General features: G+C 45.6%; 2 protein-coding genes across 4 annotated transcripts in view; one reads left to right on the top strand and one right to left on the bottom strand.

Moving 5' to 3' along the window:
• sqstm1 (sequestosome 1) overlaps positions 1–1,875 on the top strand; it is an 18,930-nt gene extending 17,055 nt beyond the window's left edge. For 2 of the 3 annotated variants that reach the window (XM_078411660.1, XM_078411661.1), the window contains one exon: positions 465–1,874. In XM_078411660.1, the coding sequence (XP_078267786.1) occupies positions 465–622 (158 nt within the window). In that variant the 3' untranslated portion in view covers positions 623–1,874. Of the gene's footprint in view, positions 1–464 lie in introns of all 3 variants that reach the window. The other variant, XM_078411662.1, reaches the window with a different exon arrangement.
• Positions 1,560–14,860, bottom strand: mrnip (MRN complex interacting protein). The gene is made up of 7 exons (XM_078411663.1): positions 14,746–14,860; positions 12,078–12,137; positions 10,757–10,854; positions 9,725–9,794; positions 7,274–7,422; positions 5,040–5,139; positions 1,560–3,363 (listed from the first exon to the last, which is right to left on the bottom strand). The coding sequence occupies exons 1-7, from the start codon at positions 14,803–14,805 to the stop codon at positions 2,656–2,658; spliced, it is 1,245 nt and encodes a 414-aa protein (XP_078267789.1). The 5' UTR covers positions 14,806–14,860; the 3' UTR covers positions 1,560–2,655.

Below are 14,860 nucleotides of genomic sequence, written 5' to 3'. Positions count from 1 at the left end.
ATAGCTAATAGGGTTTAAGAACAGAGATTAGTCTCGCCTTTGTTATGTGAAATGACCACCACCTGGTTTTTGTTGCCTCTGGCCTTTGTCCAACCATCTCTAAATCAAAACCCTCCCTCACCTACATTTGGCCCATATCTCATTAAACCTATCCTATCCATGTACCTGTATAAATGTTTTATAAATATTATCTCACACCTTCTGCCTTTTCATCTCCGGCCCTTGTCCAAACATCACCTGTATCCACTTATCGCTTGCCAGACGTTGTCTTGTCCTCACCTCTCTTCCAGCTTTCTTTCCCACTATTGGTGTGAAGGGTCCTGAACTGAAACTTTTCCATGTTCTCCAGAGATGCAACCTGATCTGCTGAGTTACTCCAGCACTTCGAGTCTTTTTGTTTGGTAAATTAGCATCTGCAGTTCCTTGTCTCCATTCCTCCTCTGGTAACGTGCATTCTCTTGCAGATGCGGAGCCACGGCTGATAGAAGCCCTGTCCCAGATGCTGTCCATGGGGTTCCACGACGACGAGGGGTGGCTGGCACGGCTGCTGCAGGCCAAGCAGGGTGACATTGGAGCGGCGCTGGATGCGATGCAGCCTGCCAAGGGGCCAGTGCGCCAATGAAGCACTGTGAGGCAGAGCACAGCCACCAGCAGCAACTTCTATGTAACCCACTGCTGCAATATTCTTCAGCTGCTGCACTCTGTTAATGGGGCCTAACTGCACTCACTGTTGTTAAATCATTCCGCTTTTGAGAAGTTTGGGGCTGAACAGGGAACCAGCAAACCATTTTAAATTCTTAACCTGAGTTGCTAAATCACACTGAGCAAGATTTGATTTACTTTTCTTTAGTTAAGGTTAAAATTATTCTAGATCACCCAAATCCCCTTGTGTAGAAAATATTTACTTTGTTGATTTTGTAGTTTACATAATTTCACTTCTACACTATTTCAAAATATTGCCAGGCCAGTCAGTCACTTTTCTTGCTGAGAAAGCAGGGACAAATGCAAGAGAATTAACAAACATCACAACCAAATTACTGAAAGCAGCCTTTTGCCATTAAACAACTGCTTGTTCGCCAGTGAAACACGGACTTAATGGAAGCAGTTGCTTGATAACGGGTGGTAAACTCTCACATGGGATGTCTGTTTGGTTTGCATATCCACTTGTTACTGCACAACAATCACTTTAGAATAAAGGAGGGACCAATTTCTGTTCTGTGTGGAGGAGAGAGGGGAAAAAAATTCAGTTGATGCTCAAATATTTGTTTTGGTCTGAATCAAAGAGTGGGGAACCCTTTCTGAGAACAGCAAGTTAAGAATCACTGAGCTCTTAAGAATGCTGGCAGGGTAAATATAGTTGTGGCTCTGCCCAATAGCAGGCAGAGGAGGGAGACTGTGTGCTAAGGTGCCAAGCTATTGAACAAAGTCTTTTGGAGAATAATGGGGCTTCCCGAGCATCTTGGAGAACAAGGCAGAGAAGATTGGGATTTCACAGCTTGGGATTTTAGCAACTGCATGAGTGAGTGTGAGCTGGGAACATTATAGAACTGGAAGGGGCAAGACCATGGGTGGCGTGAATTACAGTTTAGAGGCCAGGCATATCCGTGCAGCCCCATAACACTCTGGGCGGGATGTCAGCACTCTAGGGCAGATGGTATACAAGGTGCATGACATTGGTTATTGTCTTCTCAGCATAGGTGGCCTGAAACTACTTGAATTAATTTCCCTCTCTCCCACCAACCTCCTGTCATAGTTCCCCTCCTGCTCAGCCCCATTAGGATTCTGTTTTAAAATTAATTCAGCAATTGAACCTTTGTATTTGTTACTCTATTCCAAGCAATAAAAAAATGCATTTGAAAAAGCAAAATGGTGGAGAATTACTGAGTACACACACACACACACACAACAAAGTGAAAATATGGCAATTTTCACACAGGAAAGCTCCAAGCGAGTATCAGTCAGTTCTTTAACACTGAAAATTAAACCATGCAATCCCACCTCCGGGGAATTTCTCCTGGGCTTTGCCACTGCAATGGACCAGTGTTAGTGAAACCAAGTGGTCCAGAGAACATGATCTTGAGTGCAGAAGACTTAGAAATCTTAGTAGGCGACCAGCAATAACTGCACTGCTAATCCTGATGGTTTAATACTTAATGAGGTCATTATGAGGAAATATGAACATATACCTTTTGAATATGGTGCAAAACAAAGTGAAAAACATTAAAGAAAGTGAAATATGCCAAAATCTGACTGCAGGATTGTTTCAATCTGCTTCATTTTGAGCAGGACTTGCACCAAGATTCTCTCTGATAGTGATCTTAAACATCACAAAGTTGCTCTAGAAACTTCCTGCAGCCCCACAATTTTACCTTTTTTGTAAAATAATTTCAGATTCACCTCAACACTGCAGTGTCACAGTAGATTGAGAGTAAGTTTGTGAAATACATGCATAGCAACACAATACAACAGTAGAAAGAAAATGCAGATGCTGGATCATACAAAATAGGACATAAAGGGCTGGAGTAACTTAATGGTTCAGGGCATCTCTGGAGAACATGGATAGTTGACATTTCTGGTCCCGACCCAAAATGTCACCTATCCAAAGGGGTACTCACCCTGCCAGTTAACCCTTTAAAATCCACCAAGAAAACAAAATCACAGATCAAAGTCCTCGTCTGTCTGAAACAGTGACACAAAGGGACAGGGTTGTTTGGAGGTTAATCCAGGAGCTGATTGTGGTGACTCTCCGGCTGATCGTTGATGGGGAGTAGAAACCAGTAGGGACAAGGAGGTCCCTGGGCTGAGGGAGCTTGAAACTCTGGCAGCACGATAAATAGATACAGTGGATGGCACTTGTGCCTGGCAGTCCTTCCTCGCCCCACCAGCTTTGATGCTCACTCCTATACAGTCACAAAGTCCAGATGAATCCATCACCTCACTGGCTCCCTCCACGCGTTCCACAGTGGCTGTCATTACTGGCTGAGTCTTCTCCACAGCTGTTTGTGTTGTGGGTGACAGGCGTGGCTCAGGATCAGTGGTCAGCAGCACACTGGCAGGAGTAGCAGAAACAGCCTCATCATCTTCGTCTGCCAGGGGGAGGCGAGCGATGGCAGAGTGCTGCTCCCAGGCTGGCTGCCCACAGCTGACAACATCTTCATTGGAGAACTCACTCCCGGCCACGTTGCTGAGAGGGAGGAACTTATCCCACTTCGAGGCTTCTGGCCGTTTGGTCAGCAAACCTTCATTACGTTGGCTTTTGTCAGCCAGCTGGACTGTTGAGTTGGACTGGTTTAAATTATCCCTCTCTTCTCCAGTATCGGAGCTCCATTTGCTGCCTTCAATCATTGAGGAATCCACGTGCTTCTGAAACACAGATTAATACCTGCATAGGAAGGAACTGCAGATGCTGGTTTACACCGAAGAGAGGCACAAAATGCTGGAGTAACAGCGGGACAGGCAGCATCTCTGGATAGAAGGAATGGGAGATGTTCAGACTGAAGAAGGGTCCCAAACGTCACCCATTCCTTCTATCCAAAGATGCTGCCTGTCCCGCTAAGTTACTCTGCATTTTGTGTCTATCTTCGGGTTGATGTCTGCATAAACTTATTCAAACAGTAAAGCACACAGGCCAATGACAATAAAGCTGCCTGAGCTAACTGTAGTCTGTTTCTTCAGACAAACACTCCCAAAGCTCAGCCCTAATTTAAGGAGTCGTACAGCATGTAAACAGGCCCTTTGGCCCAACTCGCCCATGCCAACTAAGATGCCTCGTTACGCTAGTCCCAAGTGCCCAGATTTGGCCCATATCCCTCTAATCCTTTTCTATCCATCTACCTGTCCAAGTGTCTTTTAAATGCTTGGGCAGCAATATGGATATTGATTTCTCTAATTTCAGGTAGTCCCTGCATTTCCTCTCCGCCCCTCCCCCCGTAGTCGTCTTGCTGGTTCCACTGTTCACAGCCTGTTATCGCCTCCTCCACAGCCAACAATGAACCATTGTGGGCTACACCTTTCCTTGGTCTCTGATTTGTTCTGAACCTTTTCATACCTCTTGTTTCCCTCTCTCCTGAATCTCAGTCTGAAGAAGGGGCTCGACTCGAAACGTCATCTATTGCTTTTCTCCAGAGATGCTGCCTGACCCATTGTGTTCCTCCAGTATTTTGTGTCTATCTTCACAAGCGTTAGAACCAGGGACGGAGGTGACACATTTTGCCCTTACACTGGCTTCATGTTTCAATAAATCGTAGCTGGTCTTTAACCTCGGCTGCACTCCTGAACGTAGCAACAATTCCCTTAACACTGAGCACAGGAAAGTACAGCACAGGAACAGGCCCTTCGCCCATAATGTCCATGCCAAAGGTACTTGGATGGTTTCATGGGTAGGAAAGATTTAGAGGGATATGTGAAATGCAGGCAAATGGGACTAGCCGGGATGGGGCATCTTGGTCAGCATGCACGAGTAGGACCGAAAGGTCTGTCTCCAAGGCTGTATGATGTTATAATAAAATGGGATTTTGAGTAGAATTAGAGTGAATGAGTAGTGGAATGAGAGTTTAGACGATGGGCCAAAGGGCCTGATTCCCTGCTCTATTGCTCTACGAGCCGATGACTATGCCTGGGGGATTATCACCTTTAAGCTCGCCGTGTACCACAGGCTGAGTCGTGGCGGGAGGGATCTGTGGCATTTTCGTTTTTAGTGTTTTCGTTTTAGAGATAGATTGGAAACAGGCCCTTCGGCCCACCGAGTCCGTGCCAACCATCGATCACCCATTCACACTAGTTCTATCCTACACACTAGGGACAATTTACAGAAATCAATTAACCTACAAATTTGCTTGTCTTTGGGATGTGGGAGGAATCCAGAGCACTGGGAAAATTCCCACATGGTCACAGGGAGAATGTGCAAACTCCGCAGACAGCAGCCGAGGTCAGGATGGAACCCGGGTCTCTGGCGCTGTGAGGCAGCAACTCTACCATTGTGCCACAGTGTCTGCCCCTGCCGCATTTGAAGACAGATAAATTCTCGCCAGGTAACGTACCTTTTTCATTCCAGCAGTCTCCTTTGCATTGATATCAGTACGATCTCCATATGGATGAGGCAGTTTCTCAGAGTCAAAGTGCGATCCTCGTTTACGTTTACTAAGAGTAGAAAATATAAAGAATTCCAATACAGACGGGTTTCATTTTCTTCAAAAGTTATGAAATAAAGCAACTCCTCAGTATTCCTAGGGACCAGTGTCTTACCCACATTCAGTCTTCTCTTGATATTAATAAGCTCCTCAATAGAACAGTACAGCACAGCACAAGCCCTTCGTGCTGAATACGATGCTACGATAAACTGATCTTCTCTGCTTGCACGTGGTCCACATCCCACCATTCCCTACATTTCCATGTGCCCCAAAAGTCTCTTAAACATCACTATCATATCTGCCATCACCATCATCCCAGGCAGCGCTTTCTGTAAACAATTTGCCCCGCATTTCTCCTTTAAACTTTGCCCCTCTATCTTAAAGCTACCTTAAAGCTATCCCCCCTCAACCAGGGCATCAGTCAGACCCCCCACATTCCCCTCTCCTGCAAGAGATTAATATATATTAATAGATATACAATATAACATTTTATATTCTTACATTATTATCTTTTAAGTATTATTATTATTACCGTGTGTATATGTACGGTGGGATTGTAGTCTGGTGATTGTTCGGGTGCTGGGGCCGGGCGGGAGCTGGGACTACACCTCCCGGCGGGCAGCACGGTGGGGGGCGCGCACAAGATGGCGGAGCGGGAAGAGGAGGAGAAGCAGGAGAGCGGCCGCCATTTTTGTTGGAGTCGTCGACTACGTCGTCAGTTGAAGCAAGCGCTGGAGGAGACGCGGGAGGAGGAGGAGAAGAAGCTGCCCGCTGGGTGTTGTAGTCTGGTGATGGTCCGGGGCACTGGGCCCTGGTGGGGGCGGGGACTCGACGACACCGTTGGTTGAAACAGGATCTGGAGGAGATGGAGGGGAACGAAGAGTCGCCCCCGGGGGCTCAGAGTCTCCCCCGGGGCCAGGTGAGGGGGGAGAGGAAAGGGGAGAGGGAGCCACTCACCCCGGCCCCGGGCGGCCATTGTGGTAGCCAGCAGCAGGAGAGCGGCCATCCTGTCAGTGACCATCTTTTTTCGCCTTCTCTCTGACACCATGCTGCACTACGGGAGGGAGGTCAGGCTGGAGGCAAGCCTGGAAGGGCGGCGGTCCTCCCGCTGGTCCTCCGGGGGGGGGGGGGGGGGGAAACGCATTTGTTAAAGTCAGGCCCCCCCTCCTTCATTGGCCGGCACTCGTGCGGGTTCCATTATGACGTCACACGCATTTGAATGAAGCTTGTTTTAAAGGGTCCCCAGGTGATTAAGGTGGTGCTAAAATTGTGGCGCTATCGTGTATTGTTTTGGCTGTAGTTCAATCACCAAATCTAAGATACACACGCTGAACATAGTAAGAAATCGGTTTAAAAGGTAATCTTTAAACTTTAAAATCTCTCTAACTTTAAAAGTATAACACCAATTTGATATCTGCAGCATCTTCACCACATCATAGTCAAAGAGCAAGATCGCCTGACCCACAGCAGATGATCTCAGAAAATCATAATGCAGCTTCATAGTACTTTGGTTAGACCGCATTTGGAGTACTGTGTGCAGTTCTGGTCGCTCCATTACAGGAAGGCTTTGAAGGGGTTGCAGAGGAGGTTTGCCAGAATGATCAGACATAAATGCTGGAGTAACTCAACAGGTCAGGCAGAAACTCTGGAGAAAAAGAACAGGTGACATTTTGGGTTGGAACCCTTCAGATTTGCCAAAATGATGCCTTGATTAATTGGTACTAGCTGCAGGGAGAGGTTGGACAGACTTGGAATGTTTTCCCCGGATCACTTGAAATTGAGGGGAGACCTAATAGAGTGTATAAAATTATACCTCTTTCCGAGGATGGAAATGTCAAATACTGGAGGGCATAGCTTTAAGGTAAAAGGGGCAAATTTTAAAGGAGATGTGCGGGGCAAGTCTTTTTTACACAGGTGGTGGTCAGTGCCTGGAATGTGCTGCCAGGGGTGTTGGTGGAAGCTTTTGGATGGGCACAAGGATATGCAGGTAATGGAAGGATATGATCACGTGCAGACAGATAAGAGTTGGTCTTGGCATCATGTTGGGCACAGACATTGTGGGCCGAAGAGCCTATTCCTATGCTGCATTGTGCTATGTAATGTCCTCTGCGGAACTAATTTGAGTGACTAATTTGAGCTCTGACCTTCGATCTTTGCCGGCATTTTTCATGTCTGCCTGGAACCGTTGCCTGTCAGTGTACACAATCTCGTCATCTCCTGCTCCTCCTTCTTCTTTTGTTTCTTCTACCGGCTTCTGGTCCAGATAAACATTCCAACGACTAGCTGCTTGGCTCTGTATGCATCAAGAAGCAATTTATAAAGCAAACAATTAGAAGGGTCATATGATATGAGGTTCAATTAATTCAACGATACTTTATTACAAATATTTTCACTTTAAAGCACAATTTTAACAATTGCCGGCTTTATCCAATTTCATTTCAAAAAGCCACTGATTGGGAACTGATTGTTAATTAAAAATAGTAGTTGTTCAGTATTCAGTATTCCAACAACATCAGTGCCGACACAGTGGTGCAGCGGTAGAGCTGCTGCATCACAGTGCCAGAGACCCGGGTTCTATCCTGACCTCAGGCGTTATCTGTATGAAGTTTCCATGTTCTCCCTGTGATCACGTAGGTTTCCTCCAGGTGCTCCAGTTTCTTCCCACATTTCAAAGATGTGCGGGTTTGTTGGTTAATTGGCCCTCAGTAAATTGCCCCTAGTGTGTAGGGAGTGGACGAGAAACTGGGATAAAATAGAGCTAGCGTGAATGGTGATCGATGGTCGGCATGGACTCGGTGAGCCAAAGGGCCTGTTTTTGCACTGTATCTCAACCCGAAACATCACTGATTCCTTTTCTCCAGAGATGCTGTCTGACCCACTGAGTTACTCCAGAATTTTGTGTCTAAACTAAACAACTGTGTCCTATTAGCCAACCAATCTTCTGTCCATAGCAATATGCTGCATCCTACACAATAAGCTTTCTTTGCTTGCAATAAACCTTTAAGTTACCTCGAAGCTCAAATATCCTTTAAGGTGAGAGGGGCAAAGTTTAAAGGAGAAGCGGGCGACAAGTTTTTATTACACATAGAGTGGAGGGTTCCTGGAATGTGCTGCCAGGGGTGATGCTGAAGGCAGATACAATAGTGGTGTTTAAGCTTTTAGATAGGCATGTGGGACATGTAGGGAACGGAGGGTATGGATCATGTGCAGACAGAAGAGATCAGTTTAACCTGGCATTGTTTGGTGTGGACAATGTGGGCCAAAGAGCATGTTCCTGTTCTGTACTGTTCTCTGTTCCTATGTCCATCAAGAAGTTAAGGGGATTTGATAAGGTAGACAGAGAAACTATATGCCCATTCGATTTTTCCATTTTAGACATAGGTTAAAAACCTCTTACAATTATTGATATGTTTTCTGACTCCTTCAACTGACTTTGCATGTTATTCTTACTCTTTATCTCAGCCTTAGTCATTGTACATGTCAGGCACTCTTCAATATCCAGGAGCCAATTTATGTTATCCTGGAGCAATCCCTTTCTAATGGGCTTCAAATCAGGTTTATTTATGATCCAATTGTGAGGCTCTCCAACCAGAGGAAATAGTTTCTCTGTCTACCGTATCTGTTCTCCTTAACTTCTTGAAATATTTCGCCAACTCACCCATTAACTTACACCTTTTAAGTTCCATTCCAAGCGGAATTATCTCACACATTTCTACATTGGAGTTCAGGCATCATCCAAGTAAATATGTCTGCACTAATTCAAGGGGAATCTATCACTCCTAAAGTATGCCTTTTATTTCAGCTGATATTACAAGTACTGTGCACCCAACATTAAGCCATGGTGATCTGATACAAAAACCCAACACAGCCAAATCGACGAGCAGTTGATATGTTCATGTGAAATAAAAACAGTAAATGTTGACAATGCTGAGGAATGGCCATAATATCTGGCACCTTTGCCTTTTGCTATTGGTACTGGTTTATTATTATCACATGTACCAAAACTCAGTGTGTAGGAAAGAACTGCAGATGCTGGTTCATACCGAAGATAGACACAAAATGCTGGAGTAACTCAGCAGGTCAGGCAGCATCGCTGGAGAAAAGGAATAGGTGACGTTTCATGTCGATTCGAAACGTCACCTGTTCCTTTTCTCCAGAGATGCTGCCTGACCCGCTGAGTTACTCCAGCACATTGTGTCTATCTTTCGTATGAACTTTGAATTCTCTAATTCTTCAGACTGAAGGGTTCCGACACAAAACGTCACCTATAACATTTCTCCAGCGATGCTGCCTGACCCACTGAGTTACCCGCTGAGTTACTCCAGCATTTTGTCTCTACTAAGACTAAGTGTTTGTATGCCAACCAATACATATAAATGCGTACAATCAAGCTATACACAAGTATGGTGGAGATTAGAGAAAAATACCAGTGTACAGAATATAATTTTCAGCATAATAGCTTTACAGTTCCAGAGAAAGAACCAATGTCCGCAATGAGGTAGGTTGGAATATCAGAATGGTAACCTAGCTGATGGAAGAACCATTTTCTATCACATACCGATGAGCAATTGACCTAACTTTTTAGTTCTTCTTACCTGTCCACTCTCCGCATGAACTGCTTGAGGTTGGCAATATTGGCTGGAATCTGCTGCTTCCTCAGTGGGCCTTATCAAAAACACAGTACCCACATTATAAAAATATAGATAAAGTGAATGAACATATTAAGCCAAACCTTGGAAAGCTGTGTGTGAGAATTCCCAGAATCTGATCTTGGCAGAAGGTTCATATAGATTCAATGGAACTTATTAATGCTTAAATGCAACTAATTAATACTGATCTTGAAATAATGGAGTTCTTTTTACATTTTTGGCTCAATACCAAGCCAATCCACCTCAATCACGAGGAGAGTAGACAGGGTGAATACACAGTGTCTATCCCAGGATAGGGCAATCAAACACTAGATTATATTAACCAGGTGAGAAGGGAAAGCTTTAATAGGAACCTGAGTGGAATAGCACACAACTGGTGTGAAAAGGTGATCAATGATTGGCGTGGACTTGATGGGCTGAAGGGCCTGCTTCCATGTGTTACATTCAAGTAAACTTGTTTTCTCTGAAACGCCAGAGATTGCAGGGAGACCTGATAGAAGTATATAAAATTATGTAAGGCATAGATAGTTTAGACAATCAGAACCCTTATCCTAAGGTGGAAATATCAAATACCAGAGGGCATAGCTTTTAGGTGAGAGGGGCAAAGTTTAAGAGATGTGCAGGGCAAGTTGTTTTTACACAGAGGGTGGTGGGTACCTGGGAGGCAGATATGATAGTGACACTTAAGAGGCTTCTAGATAAACACATGGATATGCAGGGAATGGAGGGATATGGACAGGCTGCAGTGGAAGGATTTTTAACAAGCGGGGAATTTAACAGGGGCCGCTCTGGCACCAGTGACAACTCCAGCACCTAATAAATTAGCACCGCAACACTGGATATGGATTATGTGCAGGTAGGTAAGGGTTGGTCTTGGCATCATGTTTGGCACAGACATTGTGGGCTGAAGGGCTGGTTCTTGTGCGAAACTATTCTATGTTCTATGCAAACTAAACTAATGGAAAATAATTAGGTTACCAGGTTGTGGCTTCCACCGCCTGCATCTTCAGTCCTTGCAGCATGTTTAGTCTCTGTACATGTTTTCGGCAATCAGCCCCTGAGCCCAGGCCATACACCTGACAAACCATTAAACACAGGGGATGGGATCAGAGGAAGAAAACCTGTAACCTGAACAACCTTAGAACATCCCAAAGCATAATAGTCATGGAGTCATACAGCGCAGAAGCAGGGCCTTCTGCCACACTTGCCCACACCAACCAACATGCACTACACCAGTCCCACCTGTTACAGTGCAATAAAGCATTTTTAATGTGCAATGCAGCTAATTTGCGCATAGCTGAAGGCTATCAGTTGAGGCTGATATAATATTCCAGGAAATCAGGGAGAACCCTGTTCTTCTATAATCAAGCCAAAGGATTTTTTACATCTTACTGAATGGGTAGGTGGGGTACTAACAGATTAGTTTACATAGACTCAAGGAAGCACAGATGCCAGAAACTAAGCTGGAACACAAAGTGCTGGAGTAACTCAGCAGGTCAGGCAGCATGTCAGAAATGGATAGGTGACAATTCGGATCAGGACCCTTCTTCAGACGCTCCGGCCCTGGCACGAAACGTCACCAAGCAATATTCTCCAGGGATGCTGCCTGACCTGTTGAGTTACTCCAGCACTTTGTGTTCCATCTTAGATTACATATTCATGGCTCTGACCTGGGACTTAACCCATGACTTTCTGACTCAAGAGGTGAGATTGTCATCCAAGAATTGACGGTTGTATATCTGCCAAGCAATGCCTGCTCTTCAGCTGATTTACAGTCTGTGGATCCCACGACAAAAGACTGGGACTGTACGATAATGACTAATTACTGCCATGACCAGAGATTTACTTTTTCTTTCCTTTGCACCAATTAACAGGCTGAATGGAGAAATACCAAAGGATAATTATTCTCAGACTGTATTGTGCATTTGTTTCCTCTATCTTTAGTTTAGTTTAAAGATACGGTGTGGAAACAGGCCCTTTGGATACGGTGTGGAAACAGGCCCTTTGGCCGACCGAGTCTACGCTGACCAACAATCACCCGTACTCTAGTTCTATCCAACACACTAGAGACAATTTACAGAAGCCAATTAACCTACAAACCTGCACGTCTTTGGGGTGTGGGAGGAAACCCACGCAGTCACAGAAAGAAAGTGCAAACTCCATACAGACAGCAAACGTAGTCAGGATCTGGTGCTGTAAGGTAGCAACTCTACCACTGCGTCACTGTACCGCCCTTTCTAAGGGCCAGAAAGTCCTTACTTCAGGCTGTGACCCAATGCCACTAAATCAACATCCTCACCTTCAGCACTGACTGTTTCTCTGCGCATAGTTTGCAGTTCCACGTCTTGCTCTTTTTAACCTAAAAAAAAGACCAATTAAGTTTCATGAAAATGCACATTAATGCAGCTGGTTGAGCCACTGCCTCACAGCACCAGAGACCCGGGTTTGATCCTGACCTTGGGTGCTGTCTGTGTGGCATTTGCATATTCACTATGTGATGGCGTGGGTTTCATCCAAGTGCTCCGGTTTCCTCACAATTCCCAAAGATGTATGGATTTGTAGGCTATTTGGCCCTAGTGTGTAGCGAGTGAATGAGACAGTGGAATAACATAGAACGAGTGTGAACAGGTTGGCGTGGACTCAGTGGGTTGAACGGCCTGTTTCCGTCCTGTATCTCTAAACTAAACTAAAATCTAAAAATGCAATGGAAACGGATTCAAAAGGAATTTTCAAAAAGAAACTGGATAACTTGTAAAATAAATGTTGCAGTCAAGGAGTAGACACAAGGATCTGCAGATGCTTTGGAAAGGAGATGAGGATTTTTTTTGTCAGAGGGTGGTGAATCTGTGGAATTCATTGCCAGAGACAGCGGTGGAGGCCAAGTCATTGGGTATTTTTAAGGCAGAGATTTACAGGTTCTTGATTAGTACGGGTGTCATGGGTTATGGGGAGAAGGAAGGAGAATGGGGTTGAGAGGGAAAGATAGATCAGCCATGATTGAATGTGTAGGAAAGAACTGCAGATGCTGGTTCAAATCAAAGGTAGCCACCAAATGCTGGAGTAACTCAGTGGGACAGGCAGCATCTCTGGAGAGAAGGAATGGGTGACATTTCGGGTCGAGTTCCTTCTTCAGTCTGAAACTTGTAAAGTCTGAAGTCAGTGTTACCGTCGAAGTACTGAAGGTACTATCGTGTATGAAGGTAGACAAATCTCCAGGGCTTGATCAGATATATCCGAGGACATTGTGGGAAACTAGAGAGGAAATTGCGGGAGCTCTGGTTGAAATTTATGCGTTGTCCTTAAATACAGGAGAGGTGCCGGAAGACTGGAGGTTAGCAAAGGTTGTGCCTCTTTTCAAGAAGGGCTGCAGCGAAAATGCTGGGAACTATAGGCAGGTGAGCTTATCTGTAGTTGGAAAGTTACTAAAGAGTATTCTGAGGGCTAGGTTATAAAGGCATCTGGACAGGCAAGGGCTGATTAGGGATAGTGAGCATGGTTTTGTACGTGGGAGGACGTGTCTCACAAATCTGATTGATTTTTTTTGAAAATGTGACCAAAAAGGTTGATGAGGGCAGAGTTGTGTACACGGACTTCTGTAAGGCATTCGACAAGGTTCCGCATGGTAGGCTGCTCTGGAAAGTTAGATCACATGGGATCCAAGGAGAGATAGCTGAATGGATAGCAAATTGGCTCCATGGAAGGAAGCAGAGGGTGATGGTGGAAGGTAGCTTCTCGGACTGGAGGCCTGTGACTAGTGGTGTGCCTCAGGGTTCGGTGCTGGGCCCGTTACTGTTTGTCATCTACATCAATGATTTGGATGAGAACATACAGGGCAAGATTAGCAATTTTGCTGATGATACAAAAATGGGTGGTTTTGCAGATAGTGAAGATGGTTATGAAAGATTGCAGCAGGATCTGGATTGATTGGCCAGGTGGGCTGAGGAATGGTTGATGGAATTTAATACAGAGAAGTGTGAGGTGTTGCATTTTGGGATGTCTAACAAGGGTAGGACCTACACAGTGAATGGTAGGCATCTGGGGAACGTTGTAGGAGTGCAGGTGCATGATTCCTTGAAGGTCGAGTCGCAGGTAGATACGATGGTCAAAAAGGCTTTTGGCACATTGGCCTTCATCAGTCAGAGTATAGAGTATAGAAGTTTTGAGGTCATGTTGCAGTTGTATAAGACGTTCGTGGGACCGCATTTAGAATATTGTATTCAGTTCTGGGCAACATGTTATAGGAAAGATATTGTTAAGCTTGAAAGGGTTCAGAGAAGATTTACAAGGATGTTGCCAGGACTAGAGGGTGTGAGCTATAGGGAGGAGAGGTTGAGAAGGCTGGGTCTCTATTCCATGGAGCGCAGTAGGATAAGCGGTGATCTTATTGAGGTGTACAAAATCCTGAGAGGAATAGATTGGGTAGATGCACAGAGTCTCTTGCCCAGGGTAGGGGAATTGAGGACCAGAGGACATCGGTTCAAGGTGAAGATTTAATAGGAATCTGAGGAGTCATTTTTTCACACAAAAGGTGGTGGGTGTATGGAACAAGCTGCCAGAGGAGGTAGTTGAGGCTGGGACTATCCCATCGTTTAAGAAACAGTTAGGCAGGTACATGGATAGGACAGGTTTGGAGGGATCTGGACCAAGCGCAGGCAGGTGGGACTAGTTTAGCTGGGGCCTGGGATATGTTGGTCGGTGTGGGCCTGTTTCCACACTGTATCACTCTCTGACTCTGAGGGTCTCGACCTGAAACGTCACCCATTCCTTCTCTCTAGAGATGCTGCCATTGAGTTACTCCAGCATTTGTATCTCGCTATAATTAAATGGTGTAGACTCGACGGGGCGAATAGTCTGTTCTTATGACTTATGGACCCCAGACATCAGGGACTCGAAACCCGGACCTGGGATATTAATGCCGAACCCCCGCCGTCCCCTGCGCCTGTCCCGCGGCCTCTCCCGCTCTTCACCTGCTGGACCTGGAAGGTGGTGCAGAAGCAACACCTTAGCGCCTGGAACTGCTGCGCCATGGCCGGAGCCTCGGGCCTCAGGCTGCTGGCCCACACGTCTCCACGGCAACGGCGG

Source organism: Rhinoraja longicauda, chromosome 14 (assembly GCF_053455715.1).
Source record: "Rhinoraja longicauda isolate Sanriku21f chromosome 14, sRhiLon1.1, whole genome shotgun sequence".
Taxonomy (NCBI): Eukaryota; Metazoa; Chordata; class Chondrichthyes; order Rajiformes; family Arhynchobatidae; genus Rhinoraja; species Rhinoraja longicauda.
This window is presented reverse-complemented; position numbering and strand designations above follow the sequence as displayed.

Bases quoted from the DNA above. Each gene is read 5' to 3' on its own strand.
- mrnip (XM_078411663.1), bottom strand. From the start codon at position 14,805: ATGGCGCAGCAGTTCCAGGCGCTAAGGTGTTGCTTCTGCACCACCTTC. The intron at 7,423-9,724 runs GTAAGAAGAACT...TGATGCATACAG, and splicing joins TTCATGCGGAGAGTGGACAG to AGCCAAGCAGCTAGTCGTTG. The intron at 3,364-5,039 runs GTACGTTACCTG...TCTGTGTTTCAG, and splicing joins AGACTGCTGGAATGAAAAAG to AAGCACGTGGATTCCTCAAT.